We start from the raw sequence: 14,607 nt of genomic DNA on the forward strand, positions 1-14,607 counted from the left end.
GGCACTTATTTCGGTTGAGCTGATTTAACATACGCTCGCTTGTCTAAAGTTATTTCTGGATGGTGGTGTGTGAGCTGAAACTTCTTGTTCTAATTCTTCCCAGATTATTTTAATTGATTAAATAAAAATATTGATATTTGGTGTCCTTGTATTGATACAATTCAAAATATAATATTCCTTTCCCACACCCCTATTAAGATGACAAATATTGATATATTTTCTAGGATGAATAGCCTATTTTTATTATGTTGCTTTTTACAAGTTAATAACTAATTCAGTTCAGTTGAATATTATTTATATAGCACCAAATCACAATAAAAGTTGCCACATGGTACTTCATATTGTAAGGTAAAGACCCTACGATAATACAGGGAAAACCACAACAATCAAATTACTCCATTTGAGCAAGGACTTGGTGACAGTGGAAAAGAAAAAAGTTTTTTTTTAACAGGAATTAACCTCTATTTAGATTAGCATTTAATATCACTGTGAACTAAAGATACACTGTTGAGAAGTATAACATGAGCAAGTTTGTGGCATTGAACTTGCAAACTTCCTGTACAGAGAAGAGATGCATCATCTGTGAACCATGGTATATTTTAAGAATAAAATGTGACAGAATCAGAAGTAGCAAATAAATAAATAAAATGTATCTTTAGCCTTTGTTTCTGTCGAGAAGTGCCTGTGAAATTGATGGTTAACTTTTTAAAAATCTAAATCAGTTTTAACCATGCTGATGAATGTGTGCATACAAAGTTCCTGATAGGAATGTTTAATTTCTATTACTGACAAAATCATGATTAGATCACTAAAATTTAAATTTTACTATTTTTACCATTTCACTCTTTTGAGGTACCTCAAAAGGGTGAGAGGAAGAGGAGAGCAGAAGGGAAGGTCAGAAATATCACTAAACCACAAAAATTTTGTAATAATATCTTTGGTGATGACCCACAAATGGAAACGCTGATGCACAGAGAGATGCTATTATGAAAGCTGGCTAACCACTAAGAGACATCAACCATATATAAATAACAAAAAACCACCAGTGACTTCTCAGAAATCAACCTAATATTGCTGTCAACTCATTAAAAATGAAATGAGTGGATGTTCTGTCTTCCTGTATTCTGCTTTCTGTCTTCAAATTCTAAGGAACATATCCTACCTTTACTGCAAAATTACTAAAGATTAATTTGATGAGGTTACACGATTATGACTTTTTCACATTGTCAAAGTAACCAAATGTATTGCTACAGGAAAATAATACAATAATGCCAATAGTATGAAATGAACATTGCCTGAATTTTTATATGTTATTGTATTTTTTGTGAAACCCATGCAGCTTTTATCTTTTTTCCCCATGTTTTCTCTCTCCTGTTTTCTCCCTCCCTCTCTTAGTCATTCCAAATTGACACTTGTTGTCTGTGTTTTTACATTGCATTAACTGTTTAAAAGCATTATCAGCAACAGAACTAAAGACAAAAGTGGGTCTTTATTACCAGTCATCAAACTCAGCAGATGAGCGGCCGCCATGAAGACAGCAGTCACTTTACAGCATCCGATAAGTCATCTTTGAAACACAGCAGCTGTAACATTGTATTTATAATACAGGTCATGATACACTGTGACACAAAATCAGTTACTGAGGAAGTGTATAGCACTACAGTTGATTTTTCTACACTAGAATCCTCAAGTTCTTCCAGGTTGAACAAAGCACAAAACTTAGCTTTACATTTGTAATACAGCTTTAGATCTTCAGAAAGGAAGTTCAATCTTTAAATCTTACAAGAACCGTACCTGGCTAGATAGATGCTGCTTCACTGTGTTTGTGATGTCCCAGTCTGTTTCTTTTCTCAAGTCACTTTAGATGACTTGAGAAATCTAAAGTGACTTGAGAAAAGACAAGCTTAGATGCTCTGCCACTTTCTCTGCTATTCAGCCTCAAACAGGAAACTGTTTCCTGTTTGAGGCTGACTAAGGCAGTCAGTCTGAACATGAGAAACACTGAAAGATTGAAAGAATGGCTGTCTTTGTTTCACTAAATTTCTAGTTTGCTACACTTTTTAATGCAATAAGGAGGAATGTAGGGACTTAAAATCAGGTTAGATCAGGTGATGAACAAAGATTATTATCAGCCAATGCAATGCACCCAGAACATTTACTCAGTGAAATGATGTCATACAGCTTAGAGGACAAAGGTACAAAAACCAAAATTTATTCGATATCTACCAGTTAATCCTCCCCATGTCTAGTGTGTAATAGCAAGTGAATGCGTTCTATGAATATGAAAGAGCAAATCCATGAGTGAACTCGAAAGCACCAATGGATTATGCAGAAAAAGTAGAATTGGGCTGAAAGATCTATCACTTTATTACCTATTCAGGTTGTAAATCATGTTTTAAAAAAGTAACTAAGTAACTAAGTAATTCATTACTTTTGAAAATAAGTAATCAGTAAAATAACGGGATTACCTTTTGGGGGAAGTAATCAGTAATTACTTACTGATTACTTTTTTCAAGTAACTTGTCCAACACTGGTGCTTAACTTCCAAAAAATGTTTGACAAAATAATATATTGAAAAAACAAAACAAAAAACAGAATCACTTGTATTTATGTTTAAGTATCATTCATTATATTTATAGCCCACAACAAGATAGAAAATTAAATTAAGCACAACTGACTGTGACTGCATATCATGATACTATAAATATATTAATATCACCTCTATATAGACATAGTTTGTGACTGGGTACACAATACAACAACTAATTATCAGAACAGTTAACAACACTTTTCCTGCAATTGCATGTTAATAAAACAAACAAACAAAACAGCTAAACAATAAGATTCAGATGTATGTTGTGATGTTGTGATGAAAGCGGCCTCATACGGCGTGTGATGCGCGGTGAGGGATGCCAAATGCCGATATCGGGAGCGAGTGGAGTCTCACTTCAGCCGGGGCGACACATGGAGCATTTGGCACGTACTACGCACAATCATGGATTACAAAGCCAGGGACACTGCGCCGACCAATGCCGACTCTGCATTCTCCAATGAGCTGTACCAGTTCTACGCCCGTTTCGAGGTTAGCCAGGCGGCTAATTCTAACAACTGCCTGACAACTGAGGACAGTGACGTCATCAGAGAGGGACCGGCGATCAGCATCGCAGAGCACGACATCCGAACAGCGCTGAGGAGAGTGAGCACAAGGAAAGCGGCGGGACCAGACGGCATCACCGGCCGTCTGCTACCATCATCTGAATGACTCCCGGCCAGTTGCACTGACCTCGATGGTTATGAAGGTGTTCGAGAGGCTGTTGAAGAAAACCATCTCCTCTTCAATCCCAGACACCACAGGTCCGCTCCAGTTTGCCTACCGACTCAACAGATCCACGGAGAACGCCATCGCAGACATCCTGCACACCACCCTTAGCCACGTGGACAAGAAACAGGCTAACTATGTGTGAATGCCTTTTTTTTAATTACAGCTCAGCGTTCAACACAATATTGCCCGGTAGATTGTTCACAAAGCTGAGGGATCTGGGACTCAACAGCCGTCTATGTGCATGGGTGTTGGACTTCCTCAATGGCAGAACTCAGGTGGTGAGGGTGGGTAGGTGCATCTCCGACAGCCTCACCATCAGCACAGGAGCGCCACAGGGATGTGTCCTCTCGCAACTGCTCTACTCCCTCTACACTTCAGACTGTGTGGCCAATACCATTGTGAAGTTTGCTGACGACACAGTGGTGTTGGGCACCATCTCCAATAACGATGAGGCGGCCTACATTGATGAAGTGAAGAATCTGGCATCGTGGTGCTAGAACAACCACCTCCAGCTGAACGTCGGCAAGACCAAGGAGCTGGTGGTGGACTTCAGAAGGAGTCAGCACAGAGACCACAAGCCCATTATCATTAATGGAGCTCTAGTGGAGAGGGTGCAGTTCTTCAAGTACCTTAGTGTCCACATCTCCTCAGACCTGGCATGGTCTGCCCACATTCAGGTCCAGACCAAAAGGCTAGGCAGCACCTGTACCACATACGACAACTGAGGAAGTTCAGGGTCTCTCCAAAGATCCTCAGGATTTTCTATACAGGCACTGTATAGAAAATCCTCACACAGGTTCTGTGTGAGAAGAGCATCCTCACACAGAACATCACATCCTGGTATGGAAACAGCTGTGTCAAGGCTAAAAAAGCACTTCAGAGAGTATCCGTACGGCAGAACACTGCTGCAGGACTGCTCTCCCTTCCCTACAGGACATTTACATCAGGAGATGCTGGACTAGAATAACTCAGATTTTGAAGGACCCATTCCCATCCCAGCAACAAACTCTTCCAGCTTCTGAAATCGGGCAGAAGGTTCCGAACAAAAACAGAGAGGCTCAAGAGGAGTTTTTATCCTCAGGCCATTTGTGTGCTGAATCATGTCCAGAGCTTCTCCTAGCTTCTCTAACAGGTCTCCTTGGACCAGTTGTAGCCACCTGGTAGTTACCAAGTTTAAGAAAATATCAGGCAGTGTCTGAGATACTGTGCCAGAGAAGCCTGAATGAAGGGATTGTAATTGTATTGCTCAATGGCCACATAGTGACTACATGTGTCAAGGACACACCCAGAGAACAGACCAGCTATTTATTTGTTTTGTAGTAAGCTCAACAATGCAAAAGGTTGCAATATGTTATGAAAAGTATTTGTCTGATTTCTTATTTCCTTCCATATTTGTCACATTAAAATGTTTCAGATAATCAAAATTTTTTAATAGATTTGGACTTTTTTTTTTAAGTGAATTTTGAATTTACTTGAGTTATTTTTTCCAAATATTAAGATTAGTTTAATTTTGCACAAAGCAAGACATCAGGAAATATGGGGTAAATATTTTTTCACAGCACTATTTATCTATTTTTGCATAGCGCTTTGTTCTTTAAATTTGACTTGCGCATATTCACACCCCACTTCCTTCCTCATATTTCTAGGCTCCACTTGAGCATACAGGCCTCCCATTTCTACTGCATTGCTCACAGACTTTCTGTTAACTCCCCTCACCATGCACTTCTCCTCTTCCAAATAAGATCTGGCAGATGGATTCATGTCCAAAGACTTTTCACCCTTCTTTTTCTTGCTTTTCATTTTCCAGTTCACATCAGAGTAAATCAGTTCGCACTCGTCCTCTTTCTTGTCTGATTTTTTGCATCCTCCTTCTGCATGGTTTGGACCAGAGTTTGGAAAGTTAGTGCTGCTTGGTCCAGCGATGTTTGCAGGGTGAAAATTTTCTGCCCCTCTCAGCCCATCAGCGTTTGCATAAATGCACTCTTCTGCTGTGTTTGGTTCCTACAATTACATAGAAAATATCAGTGGTAAAGATAATCTACTTCTTGCTGTATAGTTACAAAAGTATCAGCATTGGTCAACACTGTTAAAAGGAACTTTAAGCACCTCATTTCCTTCCTCAGTTAGAGGCTGACTTGTTGCAACTGTGTTGTTTTCGTCTGTTAAGTGACCTTTATTTTTACAGGGACTCTTCTGAGCCCTAAAAAATGAAGTAGAATATCAAGCATATATGCATACAATTCATACATCGTAGTTTTGCCACTATTTACATTTTAGTTCACAGCATGAATAGATTAATTGTCTACTAGCAAGCAATAATGCAGTTGTACATGCATTACTGAATGTTGACAGACAATGTAAACAGACGTCTTGAAAATGAATACATGCAAATATTAACCACCAGTAGCATGTCAAATGGACTGTCGATGAACAGATTTGATTGATATTACATTTAATCAATAGTGTTACCAATGTTGAGTATTAAATCAGCTGCAAAAGTGTTTTTTTAACAAACGAAGACCCAAATAAACAAAGTAATTATCAGCATTTAGTCAAATAGAATCAGGACAAATAGAGTTTACTGTTACAGTAAAGTGTGAAGGTTTTCTGAAAAAGTCTCATGTTGTTTACTTACCTGATAAAAAACACACATAGTAACAGTGCTAACAGTAGCACTCCAAGAGTGGATATTATCGCTGGATACAGAACTGAATTTAAAAAAAGAAAAAGAAAAAGACCTGTATATTAATCGTGTTGTCTTTAAAAAATAAGGTTTGTTTGAACTCACAACATACATTTTATGAAACTCCTAGTGTGTCTATTATAACTGGACTGAAGTAACCGATTCATTCTTTATATGGATTAGAGGGTATCTAAAACTTCTTGCAAAGAAATTGATTGCAAGTGAATCCCAGAGGAGCATAGATGTAATCCTAACATTATCTGTTTGTGGGCTCTGTAGAGTACACTGTATCACTGGCTAAGGTTTTAAACATCCTTGGTCTCCACTTTAGTACACATACAACTTAAGCAATAATATTTGCAAATGTACAAAAGACATACGTTGATGTTCTGTGGAAACTTGTTGGCTGCTGACACAAAATTGTTGACTGGCCGAGCCCAGAGAGTTGACGGTGCGACAAATCAAGGTGAGATGATTCTTCTTATGAGGCTGATTCAGAGTGAAGAAGCTCCTCAGAATTGTCCTGTTCAGAGTCTCACTGAATATTTCGCATTTAGAGTGATTGACAGTTAGTCCATTCAAATACCACTGTATATTGGGGGACGGGTTTCCCAGAGTCTCACAGGAACAGTTGAGCTGACTTTCTGTTGAGGTGCAGTGTGACGAGAACAGGATCTGTGGAGGGTCTATCATTGAAGAGAGAGAGAGCAGTTAGTCACAATCATGTTGAATACATTTTACAGAAATTACCAAAAACAAGCACTGATCATAGTTATCAATATGAAGCGAAATCCTTTTTGAACATAGGATGCTTTAAATTTTACTGACTTTGACATAATTTTCAGACTTGAGCTAAACAGACTGTTAACTTTAAATCTTTGATTCATAAAATGTGTTTGTTCCCCATCAGTTTTCACAGTTATCTTTAGCGCTGCATCACAAATACTTTCTTACTGCTCAGCTGGCATTACTGCAGAATGTCAGAGTGACATTGCTGCTTGTTGGTATCAGATCTGCTATGGTCTTTGGTTTCACACACACAGTTTTGAGTTTATGGACTTTAAATTCTTATATATTGTTAACATCATCTGTTTGGCTAGTAGTTACTTTATCACATCTTCATCTTCATGTATTTAGTTCTCTTAGTTACAGTTTCTATTTGTATTAGAGTTTTTTTATTTCGCTCAGTATTTCTGTTTTCCTTCTCTGTATTTCCTTTCTTCAGTTTTGTGTCTGATTTTCCCTTTTTGTATTTTATATGGTTCCTAACTTTTTTTTTGTAATTGTGTAGTGCTCTTAAGTTTAATTGCCTCTTCTTCATTAATTGTCTTGAATCTTTGTGGGAGCATCTTGTGACCCTCCTGTGTTTCATTAACTGATTACCCTTTGTGCATATAGTGCTTTCTCCTTTGCTGCAGTCTGGTCCTGTCTGGTCCAGATGTGCTTGTGCCAGTTTTTAAGATATACCCATTTTTCCTCATTTGCTGGATTCTTGGCATTGTACTCTGTTTATATTGTCTCCTGCTCTGGCTAAACAAAGGTCATTTTTGTCATTGAATTAGTCTGCCTCTTTCTCTTTTCTTTTTTGTTGTTGAATCGTAATATTATACAAATGTACATGCAAATTAGATGTGGATAGAGAAAATGTTAAAGAGATGTAAAATGTGATATTTACATTGAACTTCAATTTGAATGCTGCTGGAACGTCCAACTCCAATCTCATTTCCAGCTTTGCAAAACAATATCCGTCTGTCTTTGGAGACTTTAATAGATAAATCCATTCCTGTCCCAATAAAAGTATCCTGGTTTCCATCTGCACTGTACCAGGTGTAGTTTTCTACTGCTGGGTTGGCATTACTGCTGCAGGTTAGAGTCACGTTGCGGTTCTCTGGTACTGGACCAGAAGGACTGACTGAAACAGTAACGTTTTTAGGTGAATCTGAAAAAATGAGCACAGAAACATGCAGACTGAAATGTTAGGACAGTTTTATTTACAGAATAAGTGTAAATATTTGTAATACAGTAGTGCTTCAAATGTTTTTTTTAAATAATATTAAATACTCTTGAATGCATAACACAAAATTGTATCTTTAAATATTAGCAGAGACCAAACCACACCAATATAAAGGTTTCATCTTAAGCAGAAACTGAAGAGTAAAAATGACAAGTTGTTTTTCTTGGCTTTTCTTTCTGAAGACTCTGTTCATGTCAAATGAAATAACCTTTTCTTCTGTCTTTAACTTTAACTGATTTATTGATGAAAGATTTAGAGCTATCTGAAGAAAGTTTGAATTTTTTTTTAGTTCTTCTTACTATGTGCCTAATAATGTGGCTGTCAGAAATCCCTAATTTTAATAACCAATACTTAAATTAAATTAACTACTTGTAATGTGATTATTGTCAGTCTCATTATTTAACTCCACCCCAAAGATCAGTTAATGCTTTAGTTTCATTACAATAATTCATGTATTGTACATCCTTCAATCCCATTAATAGAATTCTAGTTGGGATATGTAAAGAGTAAATATGGAAAATTAATTAAATTAATACATACATTGAACATTTATTTGTAGGTTGCTTGATCGTTTAAATCCAAGTTCATTTGTAGCCTTGCAGAAAAATGTACTTTTGACTTTTGAAACGGTAACATTAAAAGAGCTTCCAGTCCCAATAAAAGTCTCCTGGTCTCCATCAGCTCTGTACCAGGTGTAGTTTTCTACTGCTGGGTTGGCATTACTGCTGCACGTCAGAGTCACTTTTTGGTTTTCTAATATTGGAGCAGAAGGACTGATGGAAATTTGTACATCTTTGGGTGAATCTAAAAATGAGTATTATGATAATGTGTTAAATGTAATATTACGTAAATCAAACATCAAAGGTCATTTTGCGCTTTAGCTGAACTATTAATAGAACTTATTACAGACCACAAAGCCAAATGTCTAAAATAAAACTGCAATTCTACTTTCTTGTTCGAGCTTTAGAGTGAATCTGAACGTTCCGACAAGCTCATGTGTTAAATTAGAAACACTATAATGTTATAATAGGATGTAAATGAAAAGCTGCTGTTTAAATAAAAAACCACTGTGGAACATGACTCACTAAACGTGGTTTTGTGTTGTTAGTTTTGAAGACATCCTAAAGTAAAATACAAAGCTAACAAAAGAAAAACGTACATCGTTAAGACGATCACACATCAGTGTACAGTCTGCATGTATGAAATTAAAGTATGAAATTAAATTCAAACTTTTAAAGTCTTCATTATATTTTATAAAACCCAAAGACGTTGTTATGGCATACTCATAACATCACTGTAATTGACTGACCATTTTATGTCTAATTTAAACCAAGTCAAGAAAGTATATTATTGTAATTTCAGTTTAGAAGAGAAAAAATAAACTCACATGAAATATCAGGAGTTAAACTTGTTTCAGCAGTGACATCAGGGATACCATCTTGTTTCTGGTAGACAGCAGTGCAGGAGATTTTATTTCCATGATGGAGGTGAGAAGCATTGAAATTCATAACAGAGGTCTTGACTTTAGTTTTGTCCTGATTCTCCTGCAGTGTCTCCTGACTCTGGCCCAGGTTAGGGCTCCATGTCAGAGCTGGAGGATGAGACCAACATGGAGCTGGAGAAGAGCACGTCAGACTCACTGAGGCCCCCTCCTCCACCTCCAGTGTGGATGGAGTCAGAGTCGGTGAGGGAGGAGCAGCTGGTGGGAAGACATTCTGGTCAGTCAATGAGCAGCAGTTTCAGTTTTTATATGCTGAGTAAAATCCAGTGAATTCAGAGCAAGCTCAAAGCAGTTCCACAAGTGTAATTTGTTCATGAATTGTCAGTAAATGGATGAAAAAAAAATATCTTACCTATGAGTGAAATATCTACACCAGCTTGGGTAAAACTGAATTTCAGTGGATTATTACACTCCAGTCTGAAATAGTATTTAGCACTTTGAAGAAGACGTGTATTATTGAAAGTTGTGGTGCAGTCTTTCTTTGTTAAGTCTCCTGTCATTTCTTTAGTTGGCTTTAGTTTTGCATTTTCACTGGTAAATGAAGATGAATCACTCCAATATGCTTTACATGAATTATCTAAGTTCTTATCATGCGTGTTGTCTACATCGAAGGAGCAGGGGATGTTCACACAGGATCCTCTCAAAACATTTATCTTCTGTGGTATATTGACGTTGAACATTCCACACAGTGCACCTGAAACACAACACAATAATAAAAAACAACAATAACAACAAAAACCCAAACAGTTTTATCTCTTCCTTCATATTTATCATGTTACAGCGACTCAGTATTAAATTCAGATGCTAATACAAAACACTTTTACTGTTAAATATCTCATCAATAAAAAGCCTTGGTACTTTACTGCACATTCATCTTGAATACTGATGTCAGATAATTTAAGTAAATGATTTAAATTAACAATAGTGTATTATTATTATCAACTTTAATCATGTTTTCAGCAAAGAAGATTTTGAGTTTCTTTCACTCACCCGGCAGCAGAGAACTAACAAGAAGAAAAGTCAGAGTTCCAGCCATCTTTGTTGCAAGAGAGTGAAGTTTAAGGGAGTCTGAAGTTTACACAGGAAACAGTTTACATGATTATTTGTTAACCAAGGAAAAGCTGTTAAGATGTCATGTAAGGTCCAAATTACTACTGCTAGTTATTGTCACTTTGAAAAATATAGATACATAAATGTTCAGCCTTGAAAGAATTAGAGTATATACATACAGTGTTGATTTCACAAAATTTAAACATTAAATGATGAAAGAGAAGAAAGAGGAAGGTGTAAGTCTAAAGCAGTTATACAATTTATTAAAAATATTCTTCAACAATTAAACATAATTTATGTTTCTGATTTCTGAAAAATTCTACTAAAGACCGTGAATTCATGTCTTAATAGTCTCATAAAGTTTTTAATTTTCTTTGGATTCATTTTTCTACAAACGTCAAAAATATGACAATTCATCTAAATATCTGTGAATCAAAGAACTACAGAAAATCACGTCATATTTTCATAAAACCTTGATATTCGTATCATAGTGAAAATGTGATAACTTACATTATTTCATGATGTTTGTCGAGCAGTCAGTTCTTTGGATGTGAGGTTTTTAAGGAAGTGTTCAAAAAAGATGTAAAATGAGGAACTAACACAAAAGACACAGTGAGTGTGAACATGACCAGAAGTGACTGTCACCTTTTTTCTTTCCACGATCTCTGCAACATAGAAACTGCTGTAAACATTTGCAATCACTCCACATTAATAACTTGTATTTGGGTTAGTAAAGTGAGTAACTCTCGTCTGAGTTATTCACTTTACTGCTTGTAACTCATCATGTACAATGTTGGTCAGTGTGCTGTGTTAACCGGGTAGCATTAATGCTGTTTACAGCTGTTTTATTTGTGTAAACGACTCTGGTGACTTCTCCCACTGTTAGTTTATATGTTTAGAGCCTGAAAATGATTGAAACGATGTATGAGATGATGAGAGGATGATACAACTCATAAAAGCGTTTATTCCTCTCTATTAATGTGACTCAAATAACATGCACTAAGCTGCTAAGAGGTCATTACATCATCTGTATGGTGATGATGGAGATGATGCTGTGTCTGTGATAAAGGTGATAAAGGTGAACTTCAACACTGCCTGAGACAAGCTGAGCTGCTTCTGTTGAGTTTGTGTCTATGAAATACAACATCAGTGATTATATTAATAAATGGATGAAAGAGCTGAGCAGATCACTCTCTGAGCATTACAGCTTTCAGTGACCCAGTCGGGTCTGACAGTCTGTCTCCATCAGGACATCTGACATCCAGGCTTCCTGCTACACCCACTTTTAATGACAGACAATGTAATCATCTAAATGTCATTATCACAGCAAAAATCAAACTATTGTCATGATTTATGGATTCTGTTTTCTCACACCTGCTCTTCTCTCACATGTTATCAGCAGAAGGCTCTCAGCAGAAGAGAAAACCCACCAATCAATTCAGGACACCTGCAGCAACTGTGGCTGCTCCAAAAGGATTCACACACAGACCATGTCACTCAAGAGGATTAGACAAAGAAGATGGTAAAATGACTGGTTTTCATCCGGCACTTTTGCACTCTGAGCACTCCAAGAGCTTTATACAGGTGGCCTCATTCACCCATTCATACAAAGAGATTTTTATATACTTTTTTTGCACAAGTGCTTTCTATCTTATATTCACATCCTGATGAATGTATCGGAGAGCACCTCAGGGTTAGGATCTTGCCCAAGTCTACATGCAGCCTGGATCAGCCAGTCTGCAACCACAAACTTCCGATTAGTAGACGACCTATGCTACCTCCTGAACTACAGCCACAGATGGAGAAGTTACAACTTTTGATTCACTCTGGAGATCATCACCTGCAGTGATAACTACAGACTGATGCTGTGATGCAGGATGACCATGGCAGGACTGTTTCAGTCTGAAACAGCTGCAATAGCACTTCTTCATCTATTTTCTTTTTATGCTTGCAGCCTAGTAGTTTGCTTGTATTTTGATTACTTCATCTTCAGTTATTCAGCTCTGTTTTCCTGTGTCATCTTTTTTGGGCTTTAACAAGTGCTTTAAAGTCAAGTTCAGTATCTGAGGTGGAAATGAAAAGGGCGATGGACAGGTGATCGTCACCGAGGGAGGATCTGTATCTGTATCAACACTGAGAACGTTTATTTACAAATGAAGATTGATCCTAACCAAGATCTTCACTTTTAGCATCTGAATAAGGATGAAGCTGAACGAAACTGCAACTTTCTCATGAAAGTATTCATCAGGTTGTCAATTCATGTGCAAGTAGACTTTGGTTAGGTACATATTTCCCTCGCTACGCTTCATCAGTCAAGGTTTTGTCTTTATCTGTGGATGTAGTCTCATAGTGGAGATTCAATCTGTAAGATCCAGCAATTAATTTTTGTTCTCTGTCGGGACATGAGCCTGAGGCCTCCACGCCGAGCACCGTTTATGCAATCTATGTGACTGCTGCTGTACTGTCAAAGGGACATCATGGGATTTCTTCTAAGGCTACATTTGCAGGGGCTAACAGAGGATGTGGACTTTCTTTAAAAATTATGAAATTGCAGCTTCCACATTTTATGGCCACAAGACGTAACTGATCTTTTTTTTCAGATATTATCACTCTGTTGCTCACTCTGTTGAAACTTCATATTTGAAAATATGAGACCTCATATTTTCACCAGTTGTCCGTACTTCAGGAAGCAGAGGGTAGGTTTTGGCAGAAAGGATTTTACTCCACACTGTGGAAGGAGAGTCAGTCTTACAGCTGTCAGGGGAGGAGGTGGAGGAGGGGCAGATATCAGAGCAGGAAGTTGAAACCTTAGTTGCAAAAGAGACAGTGTGACAGCAACTAGTGTCCATATTAAAAACTGTTTAATGCATTCTGACGATTTCAGGCATTACAATATCTAGAAGGGGAAATAAGAACTTTTTCAGTAGAATTCACACACAAACACACACCAGCTAAAAGTTTTATTTCCTCTTTTATTCTGTCGATATATATAATTAATAATACATCTACTAAACATACTACTATGCATGGTTACCCATGGAAAACATTTAACATGGTATAAAATAAAAACTGTTGAGCTGTTCAATTTATTCATTTGCTGTGGTAATATTGGTGGTACAAGGTTCAGTTGTGCATGAATGGCATTCGGGTGACAGGACATCTTACTCTAAACATTTAGTGCAATAAACTTGGTTGAGGAGGAAATAATCAAACATTCATGTGTGAGAAACATAAATACTGATAACAGGGCAAATTTACAGGAAACTAATATGTGGCTGGTCTGACAAGGCATCCTAACTATTCAAGATCTTTCTCGTAAACGTAGAAAAGAGCAGCCGTGTAGATCACTAATGTCTCTATTTTCTAAACAGTGCTGTTAAAAGCTTATGTGACCTACTGATAATCATGTCCCTGCCCCAGCTTTTTCACATCGAATGCAAAATGAACATATATAAAAAAAAAAAAAACCCAAAGAAAAACACTATAACCTGTTAAGTTTAATATAAATTTACATTATCAACAAACAGGATTATAGTCAGTATCAAAGCTTTAGGAAGCATTTTCTGCTGGATTTGCTCAATCCCACTAAACTGAGCAACTCCAGCACCCTTTAAAAAACTGATGAATAAGCGCTCAGTGGCTATTAAATGCATTTAATAAAGAGAAGTGTGACTGAGAATTATTTCTCTGGAAACACAAAATAAAACAAAATTAGATATATTCTGAAGGATCAGTGAAGGTCACTTTGGAGTTGTGTTAATGGCATCATACTCTGAAGAGCCGACATTTCTACGATTCAGTGACATGTAAGTTCTGTCCTCTTCTTGTGGCTTCACATTCTTTTGTACTTTGCTAGAAGAATACAAAACATTTATTGAAAAATATTTTATGGAAACATCCGCGGGACTTTTAGTTTTAATCAACAACCAGTTTTAAAACATACCAAAGGAAAGCTGCACAGATCACGCTGACACTGAAAAACACACCAGCAAGGACCCAAGGAAGGACTCCACTGTAAAATCCACACTGTGTTTCAC

At 37.1% G+C, this 14,607-nt stretch overlaps 1 protein-coding gene across 2 annotated transcripts; it reads right to left on the reverse strand.

Annotated features, from left to right (window-relative positions):
• Nucleotides 1–1,493: 1,493 nt before the first annotated feature.
• LOC112435585 (myelin-associated glycoprotein) lies at nt 1,494–10,582 on the reverse strand. Of its 2 annotated transcripts, XM_024804287.2 has the most exons (9): nt 10,511–10,582; nt 9,873–10,214; nt 9,407–9,718; nt 8,560–8,823; nt 7,681–7,944; nt 6,386–6,691; nt 5,958–6,030; nt 5,429–5,522; nt 1,494–5,323 (listed from the first exon to the last, which is right to left on the reverse strand). In XM_024804287.2, the coding sequence occupies exons 1-9, from the start codon at nt 10,554–10,556 to the stop codon at nt 4,892–4,894; spliced, it is 2,133 nt and encodes a 710-aa protein (XP_024660055.2). In that variant the 5' UTR covers nt 10,557–10,582; the 3' UTR covers nt 1,494–4,891. The 2 variants fall into 2 exon arrangements, with proteins under 2 accessions (XP_024660055.2, XP_024660056.2); XM_024804288.2 differs by lacking the exon at nt 8,560–8,823.
• Between the last annotated feature and the right edge of the window lie 4,025 nt (nt 10,583–14,607).

Source organism: Maylandia zebra, linkage group LG11, assembly GCF_041146795.1.
Source record: "Maylandia zebra isolate NMK-2024a linkage group LG11, Mzebra_GT3a, whole genome shotgun sequence".
Classification (NCBI taxonomy): domain Eukaryota; kingdom Metazoa; phylum Chordata; class Actinopteri; order Cichliformes; family Cichlidae; genus Maylandia; species Maylandia zebra.

Excerpts from the sequence above, each read along its gene's own strand:
- LOC112435585 (XM_024804287.2), bottom strand. The coding sequence starts at position 10,556 with ATGGCTGGAACTCTGACTTTTCTTCTTGTTAGTTCTCTGCTGCCGG. Across the intron at positions 10,215-10,510 it reads TGTTAGTTCTCTGCTGCCGG|GTGCACTGTGTGGAATGTTC; the intron begins GTGAGTGAAAGA and ends GTTGTGTTTCAG. Across the intron at positions 8,824-9,406 it reads TTTAACTCCTGATATTTCAT|ATTCACCCAAAGATGTACAA; the intron begins GTGAGTTTATTT and ends ACTCATTTTTAG.